Here is an 18,668-nt window from a genome sequence, read left to right as displayed (position 1 = left end):
CGGAGAAGAGGACATAAGTGTAGGAGTTAATTTGCTACAACAATATTTTACTCAAAAATCAACTTTTAATAAACATTATAATCAGTGTAGTGAAATTTCCCACAGTTTGGAGAGGATCCGAGAGAGGAAGTTAATTCATTTCATGGGAGATAGTTTTAATGTTGTTATGAGCAATTTAAGTGCTGTTTCATTAACAATTTTATGGTTAGTACAATTAATAATACCAGAGAAGAAAAAGAAACATGCCTTATGTTAAACTTAGCTTTCAGTAAGTGGAATACATGCAAATGGGGATCTCGTGTTTCTTATCACTGTTTGTAGAGATATATATGTGTTTATAGAATATATTCTCATTCATGTGACTTGGATAGCAAGCTTAAAAACTTGGCTGGGCTTGTGTCAGTTAATGTTTTTAGAAAATTCTTGGAATACATTTGTTGTGTGTCCATGCTTGAATTGTTAGTGGATGTCTTATTTTTAGGATGCCTTCTGCAGAAACCTGTGACTTCCAGGATTTTGTAATGTGGCTAAGAAGAGTTTGCTCAAGATAAAACTTTGAAGGGAAGATGTATTTTTTAATTGTTTTTATTTTTATTATTTAATCATGCACCTTAATTGCTTTATGAGGACTTGGGTTTTGTGATTATTTCCGCTATGGCATTTTGTGTCTAGAAACTTTGGTGGCAGCTTGAGCTATTCCAGAGGTGCTTTTAATGGGATTTTAAATCTGCTTGTATATTTAACTCTGCATACATCCAGAGCTTCTTGAAGTGGTGAGGTATATCCTCCTGGGATGGATACACTTGTCTGTAATCATTGTTAGTCATCCATTGTACATATGGATGGCTTAGCAAGTGACATCTTTATTTCCAGTTGCATCCTGAATTATACCCTAACAAGACAGTGAGTGGTGTTGGGTGAGGATGGCAAGTGAAGGTCTTATACTGGTTGCTGCTGAAGTACCCAGTGAGTTATCACTAACATGAAGTTGTTGCAAACAAGAGGTGAAGGAATATAGTGGATCACAAATGACCTAAAAGGGCCCAGGCAGCTGGATAGGAAGCACATGATGTGAGGAGCTGTCACTGTCTCAGATGGAGTCAGATGCCTGGACTGAAGTTTGTGTTTTACAACTTGCCTCGCAAAAAAAGCTACTGATTTCCAGTACAAATTACTTGGAGATTATGTTTTAAAAGTGGAAAAAGTGGACCCCTAACTATGTAGATGACCTACTGCTGTGTAAGAGGTGGTGGTATGGCTTTCGAGCTTGTTATGTTGTCCCCAAGGTTGTATTCAAAAGGTACTTGAAGAGCACTTTCAAATAGTACAGATTTCCACACTGCAAGGATTGTGCAGCAATGAAACAGTCACCCAGAAAGGTTATGCAATCTCATGCTTGGAGGTTTTTAAGACTTGGCTAGAGAAATTCTGTCTGAGCAAGAGTAGTGTTGGTGCTAGTCCAAGTTCAAGCTGAAGGCAGGACTGATGTGCTCCAGAGATCCCTTCCAGCCAACCTTTCTGTAATTCTATGATTAAGTAGCACTAGATGCTTCCTGATCTCCTGTAGCCACCAGGATGCCTCTGCTAAATCCTTGCACTGAGCAATACTGGGATATTAATTTGGCCAAATTTACTACTGACCAGGTTGTTAAAACAATAATTATAAGGGGTAACTCACAGCTATGTTACTTTGCTATTATGTTGGATAAAGTTCCACCAGCTTACAGGTGAAGAGAATTAGCTAAGCAGGCCATGATTACATTATTAGCGGACATGCATGATACCAGTGTCACTAATAAAGGACTGAACTTTTTCTGGGCTCTTGCATTCAGCTTGCCAGAGCATCTGACTGTCTCAAACTCATTTTGTCAAAACCAGAAGTCATTGCTCAATAACACAGAGAGAATCACTGAGATTTGTAGGCTATGTTAGCAAAAATAACCACTTCTGTTACTGGCTTTGTGCACATCCATGTTTATGAATGCACAGGAGTGTCACTCTGAAATCACTGCACTTCATAAGGTCTCTAAGGTAATTGAAATCCCAGAGAAATCAAAAGGATATGTGAAAGCCTCCTCTTCTGTTATCCCATATTATATTCAATGTTTGAAAGACACACAAGACAAAGGATGAATAAACAACAGATAGGGCTGATTTATTAGCAACAGTTTTCTTTTTCTTCCTCCTTTCACCCTTATGAGGATGAATGCTGTGAAAGTAGATGTTCCTGTCACTGATACTCTAGCTGTTCTGTGTGCTGCTGTCTGTCTCTCAGCTAATTCAGTTTGCATACTTGAAGGAGTTTTGGAGAGTCAGCAAAATGGTTTTTACCTTGGTTTCATACTTTCTTCCTCAGAACCTAAGTTGGGTTTAGTTGCTGTTTTTCCCCCGCTTTCCCTCCCCTTCCTTTTCTTCCACCCCCCCCCCCCCCCCCCCCCCCCACGCCTTTCCAGCCTTATTACAGTTAGCTTGCAGGACTGCAGTTTCTGTGGCAGCTGTCTGGTATTACTGCTCTCTTGATTTGATCTGACCAAGCATACAGCATCAAGGGATGCTGAAGAGGAGCCAGGAAAGACCAGGCTGTAGATGTGAAATTTCAGGGTACTAAGGCATGAAGAAGGTGGCTGTAAATGGCTGATTAATCCTAATTAATCCATAGACATTGTCATTATCATATCCTTATAATTTATTTCCCTCTGTCCCTTTTTAAGGGTCGTTTCCCCCATCTCTAGCTGTAGGTATATCTGCATTGGCCCTTTCCAGGCATGTGTGCATAGATGTTATGGATTCTGCACCACCCTGCCCACTGAGGCCACCAAGAAGCATTGCTGCCTTTGGGAATTTTCAGAAAATGCCCCACGAGGTGTTTTCTGGACAGACCATGTGGAGAAGAGTATGTTGCCTGTAATATTTTAACTGGGTAGCTTTGTTTTTTGTGGTAGAGCATCCCTCAGGCTCAGTCAGCTAATACATCCTTCTGCTCTGCCATTTCCAGTTGAGGTTTCAGATTCTCACAGACCTTTTTGTCGGTTGCTTCTTCTTCCTATTCCCTTATCACTTCATTTCATTCCGTCTTCAATAAAGCCAATGGATCCTTAACTAATACCACTGCAGACTTCCCTATGGCTCTGTATTTCTGCCTTCATCCCAGCCATCAGTTGTCACATTAGCCACAGCCTTTGTTTCCTTCCAGTTGTTATATTCGTCCCTGTATTTATTATTATGACCATCCTCCCCCTCTACTCTGCCTTGGTGAGGCTGCATCTGGAATACTGCATCCAGTTCTGGGCCCCTCAGTTCAGGAAGGACAGGGAATTGCTTGAAAGAGTCCAGCGCAGAGCCACAAAGATGATGAAGGGAGTGGAACACCTCCCTTATGAGTCGAGGCTGAGGGAGCTGGGTCTCTTTAGCTTGGAGAAGAGGAGACTGAGGGGTGACCTCATCAGTGTTTACAAATATGTAAAGGGTGGGTGTCAGGATGATGGAGCTAGGCTTTTTTCAGTGATATCCAGTGATAGGACAAGGGGCAATGGGTGTAAACTGGAGCATAGGAGGTTCCATGTTAACATCAGGAAGAACTTCTTTACTGTAAGAGTGACAGAGCACTGGAACAGGTTGCCCTGGGGGCTTGTGGAGTCTCCTACGTTGGAGATATTCAAGGCCCGCCTGGACAAGTTCCTTTGTGATGTACTCTGCTCTTGCAGGGGGGTTGGGCTAGATGGTCTTTTGAGGACCCTTCCAACCCTTGGGATTCTGTGTTTCTGTGATTCCTTTTGGCATGCCAGCAGACTATTTACTGAAGTCAGGAAACATTAGAGCCACTGGTTTTCCTCTCTCAAAAAAAAAACAAAAACCAAAAAAAAACACCAAAACCACCCAGAAACCTTATCAAAAAAAGCTGTCAGTTACATTGCCATGATTTACTTTTGATAAATCACATTTTGTATCCAAATCTCCATTTGCTGCCATGCTTTCAATTGCTCTTTCCTTCAAGTGGTGTTAAAAATGCATGCTTTTGTGCTCAGATTAACTTGCTGATAGCTGTCTGAAATTTTTATTTTCCCCCTCCTTCCTACATATAAAAAAGCATTATATTGTTGACTTTCAGCCAGATGGTACCACTCCCACCATCCAACCTGAGCATGTTGTTCTCTTTTGAGAGGCCCTCATGCACAGCAGTTTCCATACCCTCATTTGCGTTCACGGATCAGCCCTGTTGTTGTTCTCAGTTATTCAAGCTAAATCACTTTCACCATGTGTAACTATTGCTTTTTGTATTAGTAAAATTATATTTTTACTTCCAATTCTTTAAGGAAGAACAGAAGTGGGGGGTGGGTCTGCATGTGATTTCTCCTTTTTTGGGGAGTATTAGTTTTGTCTTGAATTTCAGCACTTTGCATAATGAACTCACTCTTTTCCCTGCTGTTCTCTTTTTATTCTTATTGCTGAAAGACTTGTTCTCCTTAGCTGATATGGTCTTGACAGCAAAGCCTAGACTTCTAGCCGTGCTCAGAGTTTTGCTGCTCCTTGCAGTGCTCTAAACATGGTTTTCTTTCCAGAGCCATCAGACATTCTGCCTAGGTGTTATGATCACTCCTAATCTCCCATCTAGGTTTTTATCTTCCTAATTATCTCATCTACTTTTTTCCTTATATCCAATATTCCTAAAGTGAGATTTGAAGTCCTTTCTATAGAGAGCTCTGATGCTTTATGAAGAATGCTTTATAAACCCATAACAACGTCCTTGTTGACTGAATCACTTCTGCTTCATTTGAAAGAGGGAAGATTCATTTCTTCCTGATCTCCGAATAAAATTCATTTTTTGCCAATGTCTTTATATTTTTTTTTACTATCTTTTGTGGGTAATCTGGCTTTTTGAGATGAACTCTTTGAAATGAGATGCACTTACAGATTGTTCCAGGCATGTACCTGGATTTCAATAGAAAGCTTTGAACAGTGGCACAAACAAGCCCTGTTAGGGCCAGTTTTTCAGGATGGGAAGTGATATATGAGTAGTAAAATCATGCTGGAATTGGTCTGAATGTTGGTTTAATAAAAGATATTGAAGTGATAGTCTTCACAGGTCTTCTCCACAGTGCTTTCCTGAGTGCATGCAAAACCAAAACAAACTGAAACAAGTCTGAGTTTGCAATGAAAATCCTGTGCACTAGAAATGCATCCTCTCCATACTGCCCCAAAGCTCTAGGTGAAGTTGGAGCTTATCGTAGCTGTGATGGTTTCAGCATGAGTGGTGGGCAAGCCTGGTGTCAGTCACTCAGGCCCTTGCTTTACTGGTGATGCAGTGACACTGGATTAACACTGGATTTCTACACACTCACAGAACTTTCAGTTCCCCTGAAAGTGAAAAGGAGCTGCCCATGTTGCTAACCAAAACTGTTCCTCAAACCAAACGACTGCAATATTTCTGAGAACTAGAGAACATCCAGCTTTCTTTATCCAGATCCCTGGTTATAAATAACATCCAATAGCCAGCTTCATAGGAGGCTTGTGGGATACTGTTTGCTGAAGGTTTTGTGTACATGACATGTATACATCTCCCAGGCAGTGCGAGAGGTCTGGGGGGTGATTGGGAATGTGAAGGGCAGGGGAGAAACCACAGGGACATCACTCTTTCAGCTCTTTCAAAAAACTCTCGTTTTGTCACAATCTCCATGCTGAAATGACCACTTAAATGCTAGGACATTCCTCAAACTGCCAGTTTTTATTGCTCTGTATTAGGGAACCCCTTGACTCAAAGCCTTACAATTTTCTGGGTCCATCTGAACAGATCTGAATTCACTCCAAATCTTCAAAGTTGTGGCAGGTGGACCTGGTGGATAGTGACATTTTGGGTTGGTTTCAGGAGAAAAGCAAGACTCTGGTCCCACAGTTGAGGTTAACTGGAGATGCATAGGTGAGCAGGCAGGACTGTTTGAAGGTCCTCTGTGGTTGCTCCATTCAAGAGTCGTTGCTGGATGGGTGGAAACTTCATCAGGAGTTAGGATCTGCCCAAGGGCAGAGAAGACAGGAGTGAGCACAAGCAACTCACAGGTTTTTCTGAGACATCCACTCAAGGCTTTCTAGTCCCTTCTGAGCCTGCAATTCAATTGAATTAGGGACCATTTCTTCTGTGCACAGCAGTCAGGAAGTGGCTACTCAGGAGGTGACTCAGTGCTGGGTGAGCAGCAATTAAGTACAGTATTAACAGGTTACCTGCATATTCTCCTGAAGCCAAATGCCTTCTTTGAACAGCAGCATTTCAGTGTTGATGTGTCTTGAAAACAGAACAGCCTGTAAACCAATTAGAGCACTTCCTAGTCTTCCACTCAACAGGAATCCTGCCAAGTACCATCTCACATCTGCTCATGGTGCACCCTGGGGAAGGATGGGGCTCTCAGGAGGGGAAACATTCAGTTTAGATATGAGCCTATGTTTGTGGGTTTTATCTCATTTAACTGTAGATATTTGCAGTCTAGACATCCACCCCTCAGCCACTTGTCTAAGGCTCCCTGGATGAAGCCATGAAGGGTAAGTTTCCTCTAACCTATTTTAGACCCTTTAGTTTGAAGTGATTTATGCCCTAAATGTGCCTGCTTCTTTCTTCAGGTGAGGAAGGATGATCAATACAAAGTAGACAAATGTGGGTGTTTATGTTATATGTACGTGCTTGTTGCCCATAGATCCCCAAAACATGTTTCTGAGTCCTGGGGGTCAATCAGTTCTGGGTTCTCATTTCCTTTATATTTCTGCTGTTTCTGTAATTGGCTGAGCAGACACTTTGGAGGTGTATTTCCTGCGAAGGTTTGATCAGTTTAGTAGCTAAGTTTCTGAACAATCTTTAAGAAAAGGAACAGGAATTTTCCTCAACCAGGATCTGCTCCTTAGATCCAAAGGCAAAAGGAAATGAAAAGCAACCAGTTACCTGTAGTTCAGGGAAAGCCGCAAGTTCCTTTGCTGCTCACTGATTTGTACGATAGTCAGGTAGTGGAGTCCATTTTGTCCCTTCCTTTGCTGTCCCCGTGTACTCTTGGGGCAGTTGCTACAGTTCCTTTCTTATTTCTCAGTCATAAGAAAGATACTATAACTCTTTGTTCTTTACTCTGAAATGTAGATCTAATCACCACTAATGTCAGTGTTGCAGTGTCTCTATATTTTTGCAATAGAAGTGCTACTTCTTTCTTTAGACCACAATTCATCTCTGCTCTGTAAGAGAGGCATAAATAAGCTTGTCACTAAGGAGTTAACACAGCTGCTCAGCTTCCCTTCTCTTCTGGTTCTCCAAACACTTTGCAAAACACTTTGCAGTTTCCTTGATCTTCCAACCCCTCACACAGAAGGGGGACAATCAGACTAAATGAAGTCTCAGTGCCTTCAAGCTGTTGGATTCATTTGGCTGAGTTGTCTTTGTTTAACAGGGCCTGCTTAGACGAGCTGGAAAAAAACATCTGCTTTTCTCATCAAATGATAGGTCTGTTATTGGCATGATTACATTTGGCAGAAGCATAAAATGGAGTAGTTTGAACAGCAGAGTGAGAGTCAGGATACTTGGGTATTTGCCTGGACCTCTTTTATGTGGAAAAGTTTTGTAGGGACACATGTTGCCACCCGTGCTCTGAGGGTCCCTTACATGAGAGTACTCATGTACTGACAATGTGAGTAGAGATTGTAGCAGAATATAGCTTTTCTCTGCTTAAAAAAGAAAGTTGTTTTTGCAACTCCTTTATTGATCTTACAAAGGCCACACAGTGTGTTTGGTATGTTTTGAACTTGGTCTTATCTCCCAGTTTATGTCTATATTACGGGTATCTAGCATTTACTTCCCCATGCCGTTGTGACATATTTGTAACATTGATTTGAGTTAGTAGACAAAGGTCCTTTAGAAGAGCAAATAATTATAATACTCCATAAATACATTGTGGATTTTTTTTCCCCTCAAGACCACCAGAGTTTGTGCAGCTTTTAAGTTAGACAATGTTATTGTTGGAAATTGTTATCTATCAGTATAACTTCTGTGCCAGGGTCTTCCTTCGGTTCACTCTCTTTGCTTATTCTTGTACTTGTTCATAGTATTTTTTTGGCTCACTCAGGGTGTTTTTAGGAATAAAACTGCATTTTTCTGAGGATGTTCAAAAGGAAGAAATGAAAAGGAAACTGAAAATATAGTTTTAAGACAGCAGAATAATGTTATGAAAGAAATCGAAGTCAAGATTGTTGCAAAAGAAGTTCTTTTGGTCCTGTGTTCCTACAAACAATGAGCATAAATGAAAGCCCTGGACTGAAACTAATGGTGAACTCTTCTGGAAACTAGCCAGAAGAAGCTCCTTCAGGTTATGTTGTGGAATCTTGACATAAGACCTGCTTCTGAAACCTTTAATTTCCTTTGCTGTCAACTTGAAAAATGTAGACAAACAAGAAACTCCATCTCTACTTACAGCAGTGACTGAAGTCAAGTTAGTTACAGAAGGTAAGGGAAGGTAGTAATGGTACAAGAAATTTTCATTCAGGTAACAAGAAGTGTTCCCATATGTCACTGCTGAAAGCTGATCAGAAGTGTGTGAGGACTGTGATTTCATCATCTATAGGCTTTTAAATTCTATTCCTTCCTTGTTTGACTCCAAATCCTGTTATAACAGTGGTCACCCTAGTTGCCATCTCTGCTGGAATCTCCATATGGTGAGTTTCAGGTCAGTCCAGGAGCAGACTGGACTCAGGAGAAGGGGAAGTACTATGGTATTTCTTGTGGGCCTATATTCCTACCTACTCACAGATGTGGTTTCTCTGTGAATCCCACCTGTCTTTGGGGTGTTGCCAAGTGAGCGAAGGAGTTGGCCTATGATTAGCCTGGCTCTGCTAGTGGCATAGACAAGACTAAACATTTCTGTGGCTCCTTCAGTGTGTAACAATCCTTTGAATTGTACTTAATTAAGGAGTGTACATAATGGCTTTATTTGCGGTAGCAGACTGTACGGTAATCCTCTAACAATCGCTGGGATCCAGAGGGAAGGAAAACTCTCATTAATAAAGACTTTAGGGATAATTCCACTTGAGAGTTGCTGTAGAATTCAGAGCTGCAGGAAGTCACATCCAGAAAAACATTCACTTCATCTTTCTGCTCAGGGCTTCAGAGTGTATACAGGAAAAACAACCCCTGACAAACCCATCATAGTTTATACATGGCATCTTGGGCATGCCAGGAGGGTTTAGTGAAGGTGGATTTACTGAATTTCACCTTCACCCACAGTGGATATGCCCAGGAAACTGCAATACTGTTCACTCTAGCTGATGTTCATGTGGGCTAACCAAAGCTGGTCATGTTTTTCTTTTATCTACACTTTTTGGGTGGGAAATGTGAACTTAGTGTACCCTCAACCCCGTGTCTGCATGGCCAGGTGACTGCTACAGGGAAAGTTGCCAAAGCCCCAGATCTCTGCCTTTTCCACAGGAAAAAAAAACAAACAGAAAACCCCCAAAACAACACAGGAGGGAAAAAAAAGAGCTGGGAAAGAAAAAAAAAAGTTTGTACCAAACTCTCTGTAAAGTATGCATGAAGTTTTTCTAGGAAAAATACACCAAGGAAGCAGAGTTATTAGTCTCTCATCCCAGTGAAGATCCCCCTTAGCATGCAAGACTACAGGGGTCTTAAGGCAGCTGAACTTGTTGCTTTGCACAGCATCATGCCAGCTGAACTGATGACCTGACAACAGAAAAAAGACACAGTTTTCTGTTTCCTAATGATGCCCAAAACTGTGATTATTTTTTTATTATTATTTCAGTGGCCTTTGTTAGCCCATAGCAATGACAGCTGTGATGTGTGAGGGTTATTAGCGTTATCACTAGGGAGGTAGGAGGAATGGTGTTGTGACTGTTTGGGTTATTTATTTACTTGTTTAGTTAATGTGGAAAATGAGCCATAAACTAGAAGGCCTCCTATGTGAGTCTGTTTGTTGACCTTGATGATTCTGTTAGAGGTCTTTAGACATTAAATTCACACATCACTAACCTTTTTCAGCTAAATAGTAGGTGTTTTAGTTTGAACGGTTCCAAATACAATCAGTGAAGTGGGATGAAAGCCTTTGGGGCTGATGCTTGCTAGCTCTCTATTGGACTAGAATGAACAGTAGAAGTTCAGACTAAACCATATATCTTTTACCCAGCTAAAATGAAGGAAGATGTGTCCTATTGGGAGAGAAGGTAAGATATATGCCTCTTTTGGTTGTTTGTTTATAGAATCATTTAGGGTGGAAAGGACCTTAAAGGTCATTGAGTGCAACCATTAACCTAACACTGTAAAGTTCACTACTAAACTATGTGCCTGAGTGCCACATCTACAATCCATCTGGTGAAGGAATTTTTTCTCCCCTGGAGCAGCTTGAAGCCCTTATCTATTATCCGCTCGTTTGTTAATTGAGAGAAGAGACTGTCCTCCACCTCATTACAACCTCCTTTCAGGCAGTTGTAGAAAACAATAAGTTCTCCCCTGAGCCTTCTCTTCTCCAGACTAAACACCCCCAGTTCCCTCAGCGGTTCTGCATCACACTTGTGCTTCACCAGCTTTGTTGCCCTCCTCTGGGTCTGCTCCAGCACCTCAGTGTCTCTCTTGTAGTGCGGGGCCAAAACTGAGCACAGGACTTGAGATGCAGCCTCACCAGTGTCGAGTACAGGGGGCAATCACTTCCCTGCCCCTGCTGGATACACTACTGCTGATACAGGCTAGGATGCTGATGGCCTTGGCTGCCTGGTCACAAGCTGCTCGTGTTCAGCTCCATCAATCAGCACCCTCAAATCCTATCCCAGTGCGCAGCTTTCCAGTCACTCTTCCCCAGGCCTGAAGGATTGCATGGGGTTGTTGTGGCCCAGGTGCAGGACCCAGCACTTTGAGTTGGTGAACCTCATACCACTGGCCACAGCCCATCGATCCAGCCTGTCCACATCCCTCTGTCCAGCCTTCCTACCCTCCAGCAGATCAACACTCCTGCATAACTTGGTATCATCTGCAAACTCAATGTTTGTTAGCTTGTAACTATCTAGTATCGTTTTAGACAGTTTAATGTATATGAGGTTGCTTTTTAAGGGTTGAAAGACATCCAATTTACACAGGCCTGTGCCTCCTGGAGCCAAAGCTGTTGGCCCAGAGGGATACCTTAAGATATCTCAGCTGGGGTTAAATACCTCTATTTGCAGGACTAAATCTCCCCTCAGTGTCTGGCTCTGCTTGAAATCAGTGGGGATCAGGCACCTAAACACTCCTTCAGTCAACGGAGCCATTGTTTTATTCTCCTTGTTTAAAAGCTCACAGCAATTCAGCACCATTACTACAAAAGCCATGATCATCTGTATTTTGATGTTTTAGCTTTTGGACACTCTTTCTCTAGTAGTTTGCCTAACACAGATGCCTGTCCTCTTGGACTGCTTGAAAGAAAAGATGAGATTTAAAAAATTCCATCTATAATCAAGTGTACCTGAATCTATTACAAGCTGCCTTTCAGAATACTAATGAAGAATCAGCCTCGGTTTTTTACTGAAAGGTGATAAAACACTTAGAAGTAAATGTTGGGCTGTTGAGGTAAATATGCAATCAACTAATTGAGGCATGCATTTTTAGTGATGGGAAGATGCAGCAGTGAAGTACTTGCTAATGGGCTAAGTAGAAAATTTAATGCAAAAAAAAAGTTTGAAATATGTTGTACAAGTACAGAGCACTTTGCCAACCCTGATCAAAGTCGGACCTGCATGAATTAATTTTCAAAGTGAAAACTTGAGTTCTTTGTAAATGTGAGGTGAATTTGGCAATAGTTTAAGTCCAGAGACTTAAATCTTCCCTTTGAAAAAGTCAGAATGTTTTGAAAGCATTTCAGTCTTTACAGCAAGTCTTCTGCAAATCTCTCATGCTTCCCTCACGCTTTTTAAAGGTTAAAGTAAAAAGACAAGAAGCACTGTAAATCAAAACAAAATGAATCTCTGGTACTTCAGATTAGGCAAGATAAAATTCCCTAAGATCTGTGTCCTTTTGGGAAAACGAAACATTTGAATACCAAGATAACTTCCCCTTCACCCCCACCCCTTGTGTTTGGTTGGTTGAGTTTGGCTTTTCTTTTTTAAATTTTTAATTTGACTAGAAAAACACATAATTAATTGTTTATACACTACTAATCAAGGCCCATTCCCAGCCTGAAGGAGATTATAGTCTGAACAAAACATGGGCTGAAACTGGGAAAATAGCAGGTTGGGTTAGTAAGAAATGGTGAGAATAAATGTAACACGCCAAATTATTTTATAATTTCAGTCCAAAGGGCAGTTTACATAAAATGTTATATTGCTCCTTCAGAGGATTTCTGGGCCTTCTGTCTTACAAACTTGTCTGGCAAATTTATGGATAGAGAAGTAGCTCACATGATTTGAAATGAGGCATGACAAGATCTTTTTTTTTTTTAATACTATTTTTCTCTTTCTCATGAAACTATATTTTTTTTCCAAAATCCAGCAAGAGCAAATCAATACCTTCTCACAAGCAAGGGCTCATCCCATGCCCCTAAAGTTCACCCAGTTCATGTTTTTTTCCTATATCACATTTAATGATGGTGTAAACTCAAGCCAAGACTTCTGTTCACATCATTCTCCTCTCACCATTTCTTTGGAGCTGAGTTTCTGAATAGGTTTCTTTCTGCTGAATGCTATTTCCAGTCTCTTTGAAAGATACAGGAGTTTGTGCAGCATGGTCGATAATGGGACCTCAATTTTTGCTTGCAGTTGTCATAGCTATGAAGCAAGGTGCTCCCTCTGAGTTGAACATATGTTGGTGACAAGGGGACAATGTGTTATGTGTGAACTCCTGGTTCCTTTGCGAATTTTATGATTAAGACAGTTCATGAATTATATGTTGTATGAAGTCCACGTTTAATTACCTGAACATTTATAGCCACTGTTGTATTGCAAACACCATATAATTAGGTCTGACTGAGGAGAACCCACTCGGGGGTGAAAGTCTTGTTACTGGGAATTTCCTGCTTTTTACCTCCTTGATCTCCTAATCTGCATCTGAGATTTAGTTCCTATTTGATTTGTTATTTTTGTTTTGCTTTGAATTAGGATGAGCCAGGAGGCAGGCCACGTGAGAACAGAGGGAATAAACCATGTAAGCATTGATCCCACTGCTCTTGACATGAATATTAAAACTGCCATTTCCTGCCCCAGATAGCTGTTGGTGTTAGGTTAGTCAGTCAGGGTTCCTGGAGCATAGAGAAGCAAAATTGCTCATGATCATCAGAGAAAAATAGGTTGTTTTGATTTTTTAAAGGAAGGCTTGGAGGGAAATGCTGTTTTTCAGCAGGCTCTGGGTTATGCTCCCTTCTCTCAAGCAAACATAAAATAAGGTTGGATGTTTATCCCCATTGTGCAGTGGCCTAGGAGAGCTCAGATGGCTGTGAATCCCCAGGAATGCATATCTGAAGACAGTTGGGTTTTGTTCACTCTCTTCCTCTCTGCCCTTTCTGCAGGTGTCCAGCACACGTCCAGAGTGCAGCATCATGCAGGAGATTGAAGAGGAGCGCAGCCAGTGCTTGGCAGAGCTTATTGGGGATAACCAGACTTCAGGTATGGGGATTCTCTCTTCTCTCCCTGGCCTGCAAGCCAGCATCGCCCAGCCTCACATTTGCCCTAGCCATGCCACTTCTCACCCCTTCTCCTGCTGGAGCTGGGCAGTCATTCCAGCTGATGCTGAGCTCTTGTGTTAGGAGGAAGATAAGTAAGTACTTCCGAAGAACAGTTCAATCAACTAACAATTTGAATAGCTTGCTGGTATTCACTCGCTGCTTCCTGCTTGATATGCCTAGCTGAGGTGTCTCAGTGCACTTCATCATAGTCAGTCATCTATCTCTCTGAACTGGAAGTGCCTTAATGAACTTTTCCCCGGAGAGTGAAAGCCCAGTGTTGTCATAGGCTTTGGCTTGCTTCAAGGGAAGTTATGGCCACCTTCTCCTTCCCTTGAACTGCCCTCTGATTCCCATGCCAAAATTGTTTCTGTCCTGGTAGCAAGACAGAGGAGGAAGGGTATGCTCCAAGGCTGCAAAGTATCAATGAAATTGGGCCAGGCAGCTGGTATCTGCTCAAGCTGATCCCTGGAGGATCTTCACTGACTGCAAGGAGGACTTTTGGCCCCTGCTTTTATCTACTAATACATGATTTTCTTTGATTCAGAAACTATTTCAAGTGTCCCTGTACAATTAGATGGAGCTGCTTAAAGAAATGTTCTCTGGGAATCCAGTAAGGGAAGAAGTCAGGGTAGTTAAAAACTTTCTAAATGTTTCATTTTGGTTTTGTGGATATTTAAAGAAATTCAATTAAATATCATACATTGAAAATAGAATAAATGCTTAAAGTGTTAATAGTTTTTTTTTGCTTTTCAAAATTATTTTTCTCATTGGAAAGTTTAATGCACAACAGCTTTCTTTTTTTTTTTCCTTTTTTTTTGCTGAATTAAACCACTGAAAGTATTTTTCCCTATTCTGATGTAAAACCACAGTTATGTTGCAAGCCTTTAATGCCCAAATGCTAGCAAATATATGAAAATCCTTTGGAGTTTGTTTTTTGTAATGGAATGCTGAAATACTGGGCTAGGGTAATTCTCAATTTCCACCAGTCGCTATCCATAGTCGTTTAAATGGGATGGATTCAGAAATTGCAGTTGTGAGCACTATAAAGTGGTTTTTGTCCATGGGGACAGTACTTGCTATTCCCAAGTTAGCCAGATGTCCTTTGTGTGTGTCTGCATGTCCTGGGTAGAAATGGTTGCTGATGACATGAGTGTGGAACTGATGTTGGCACAGCATGTGTCCAGCTAAATTTTACAATGCAGACTGTGTGGAAAGCAGCTGGCATCCATTTGCTCCAAAATGTCAGCAGGTGTTTAAGAGCTCAATACCTGACTCTTACCTAGACACTCATGGCTGCCATTGCAATCAACAGAAGGAAACCAGCATCTCTAAAGTGTTGGCTCTCATATGGGTGACTATTGGAGAATCATATTATGGAGAAGTCTGGTTTGAAAATGATGTGGGCTGGTAACTTCAGAGTGCCTGAAGATGTGTTTCTCCCTTGGAGTGTTCAAGATACAGCGTATGAGTAAAAGTATGTGGGAAAAGATGTTTTTCTAGTGTGGGGCTCCATAACTCCATAAATGCAGCTGAGCATAGCTGCAAAATAAAGCTTTGCATTTTGACGGTTAGGGGTGAAAGGGAAGTTTGTTGGGGAGAAATCTAAGTTGATGATGCGCAATTGTGTGAAGGTGATGACAGTTAATCTGAGTGTTGCTGAAAAGAAAATATGCCATCTCACAAGAAGAATGTAATTTTAATACAGTTCAGTCCCCCTCGGGAAGGAGAATGGAAAGCAGTTGAGATTCCCTGCCATTTGTAATGTAATACCTTGATTTATGGCCAGGTAGGTAGCTGCCTTCTACACATTCCACATCCTTTCAGCAAATAGAAAATCACTTAAGGTTTAACAAATTATTTGTTTTCCTTTCTAATTAAATGAGTGGAAATAAGGAAATGCACCGTTTTGGTACAGTCTGGAAATAAACCCCTGTTTGGAAGCCATTATCAATTGTATTGATCAGAGAGGCTTATTCACAGATGTAGTTTAATGTGTCAGATAGATTAGTCACTTAGTGAGAACATCTGATGGGAGTGATGAGATTGATCACTGGCTCAGGGTAAGCTGGTAGATTTCCACTGATAAACAATAACATCTGTCTTAATGCTGTTTTGTCGTCAAGCACACATTCCTTACACTGTGTGTATATGCATGGGTGAAATCGATCCTTTCTTTTCAAATTAAACCTCTGTGTTTTTAGTGCTGGTAGTAGGTGCCAGTTTCTGTTCCTAGTGTCAGCAGTCCTGGACTGCAGGATGGGAGTTTCTCTGTTCCCTATGAGGGATGTGATTCAGTATCCATGAAGTTATCCAGATTTGAGGAGACTTTAGCAGGGACACAGTGGGTATCAAATGCATGACCACCTCTGATAAGAAGAGGTGAGCTTTTCAGCATGGGAAGGGCTGCAGAAGATGCAGATATTGCAAAAACAGCAGGGAAGACCAGTTTAAGCTGGCAGTGTGTACACAGGAGAATAAAATCGCTCTTGAGATCAAAGTCTGGACTTTAAAGGAAGTTTGTAACCTTCAGAGGATTCTGAACAACCTTGCTGGAGGTCTGCAGGAAGGAGTGTTTTATTGACTTCATGGCAGAGCTTGCCCCGTTTATGAAAGGGTGTGTAGGATGCAGCTGCATATTGCAGCACAGGACTGGTTTTCATGAGCAGGACTGCTCATACAGTCCTCTGCCCTGTTATCTTTTTACCTCCATGATGAAACAGCTAGTAAGGATGTAACTTGAAAACTGTGATTCAATATGGATGTCTATTCTTTACCATGCAAACCAAGACTAAGTAGACTGAGACCAGTTTGTTTTACACAGGTAGATAGCCATTACATGGGAATGACTTTTGGTGAGGGATTTCTTTCCCTTGATTTTAGGTATCTCTAGTGTATTTTGGCCTAGTGTAGGCATCTTTTTCAGGATGTGGTGTTCATATAGTCTTGCCTATTCACAAGATATTAATTTACTATGAGGGGGTTCTTAGTGAGCATGTCAGCTGTGCTGGAAGTAACCACACTTCACAGATGATTCCTGGCCTGGTGCTCACTGGCTTGGAGGGGATTTCAAACCAGATAAGTCCCAGTTCTGTCATTAGAAGTGATGAGAATCACATACAGAATTGTATTTCAGGAAGCTAGACTTTCATTTGGGTATTTGTTAGATGATCTTTCCAGCCCTTTGGCCCTCAAAGAGTTCTCACAATATAATTTGAGGCATTATTAAAAAAATCGTCTGAAAAACCTATTTCTGTGCAAGGGGCAGGATTCTTCCCTGCTCAATGCAGGCAACAATGCGTAAAATGCCTCATCTCGATCTCAGTGCAGACTACGTTCCTAAAGGACCTAAAACTCAACTCAGAGAGGTTGCCTCCTGCATCATTTCTGTGAAGTGATATAGAAGGCTTTTGCTGGGTTTTGACATATTGGAAAAAGAATTTTGGTTATTCCTCCCTTATCACACAGCTAAGGACAAAGTGCTGCTGGATTGCATAACACGTGTGCTGGACTAATGCTGCACTAGTGAAGTCTGTAGTTTTGTAATGTGTGAGTTGTCTCTTTCCTTGCCAGAAATGGGCTAGTCTCATAGTGGGCATAGCTGGGATGCACTAGATAAAATACTGTGAATGACACAGATTATGTCTGTTTGTAATTATGCAAATGTGAATCATTAGCTGTAGATGCCTTGATTTCCCACCCTAAGCATGTTTTAATCCCACTCTGTGCTAGTCTCACAATGGGTCTCTCTGCAGACTTTGTCTTACTTGATATTCCTAGATTATTGCAACTATGGCAGCACTGTTGCTGCAGTTCAGATGACTGCTGGGTCTCTTGGCCTTAGTTTTTATCCTTTAAAATAGAAATATTAATATTTTCTGTCTAGCAGTGGTAAGTACAAACAAATTGAAAAGTGTCCAGCTATTTTACAACTGGGACTTATAAAAGTACAATAGATATAGGAATAGGAAATGCAGCATTTTGGCACCACCCCACAGTTTAAATCCACAGGAAGCTACTGTGTATCTGGGGAGTAATAACAACCCAAAAGAGAAGATTTGTGTCATCCAGGTTAGGTTGCCTCTTTTCTTTCCCACTCCTCTTTTCCCAGATAAGCCTGTACATCAGTCTGCAATGGCTACGGTAGCAGATTTTTGTGGAATTGTTTTCCCAACAGCTGCTTAGGGAATTCCTTAGGAATGCTCAGGTTACATATAACATACTCAAAGCCACATTGCCCTATATGCCTGTGCCAGGCAATGTGGTGCTATAATGGGTGTGAAGAGGCAGGAGTCCTTCCTGGGCAACTGCAGTATCAGTTCAGTCAAGTCAGTCCCAGGATCTGAATGTGTTTAGTGAAAGCCCTCTCCATGACCCCACTAAACAAGTGTGATGAGAAGTTCTGAAGGATTTCCTCATAGAAAGCAGTTTGCACACTGGCAGCAGCTACTGCAATCCCAGGTTGCAAGATGCCCAATAGCATCTTGTGCTGTCTTCTCTACATTTCTCTTTGCTCTCTGGCTATACAGAGCTGCTTCTCTGGTGGCATTTTCAACCACCGCAATGTAAAACAAATAAAGAAGGCAATTTCACAGCCTGGGATTTTTCCAAGGCACTCTGTAGTTTTTAGGAGCTTATAATAAATAGAGTTCATCAGGCCTCTGCATTATTTTCAAAATGCTTACAAACATATTTCAAAAGTGAAGAATGTGATCTCAGCCCCACTAAAAACAGTCTTTTACTCCAGATACTTTTTCAGCCAGGATATCTGTATGCAATACAGTGACTGCTTAGCGGATAATACAGTTAGCAGCAGTAGGGAAGCTCTCCCAAGGGTTCGGAGGAGAGGATGGCTGAAGGGGATTTTGCTTTCCAGACTCGCAGATGGTGGCAGATATCTCTCTATATGAAGTATGGCTGAGCTCCTAAAGGCTTGCTGCAAGGCAGGTCTCACTACTGCGTTACTTCTTGCTGACTTCCACTTTTTAATGATCCCAGAGCACAGAGGAGGGCTTTTTGGTT

The 18,668-nt window shown here is 41.5% G+C and overlaps 1 protein-coding gene across 1 annotated transcript in view; it reads left to right on the top strand.

The window, feature by feature from the left end:
• Positions 1 to 6,394: 6,394 nt before the first annotated feature.
• LOC101872303 (vasoactive intestinal polypeptide receptor) overlaps positions 6,395 to 18,668 on the top strand; it is a 78,984-nt gene continuing 66,710 nt past the window's right edge. Inside the window, exons 1-2 of the mRNA XM_005150011.3 lie at positions 6,395 to 6,528; positions 13,494 to 13,590. Of these exons, the coding sequence (XP_005150068.1) occupies positions 13,524 to 13,590 (67 nt within the window). The 5' untranslated portion in view covers positions 6,395 to 6,528; positions 13,494 to 13,523. The remainder of the gene's footprint in view (positions 6,529 to 13,493; positions 13,591 to 18,668) is intronic.

The sequence above is a fragment of the Melopsittacus undulatus genome, chromosome 1 (genome assembly GCF_012275295.1).
Source record: "Melopsittacus undulatus isolate bMelUnd1 chromosome 1, bMelUnd1.mat.Z, whole genome shotgun sequence".
Lineage (NCBI taxonomy): Eukaryota > Metazoa > Chordata > Aves > Psittaciformes > Psittaculidae > Melopsittacus > Melopsittacus undulatus.
This window is presented reverse-complemented; position numbering and strand designations above follow the sequence as displayed.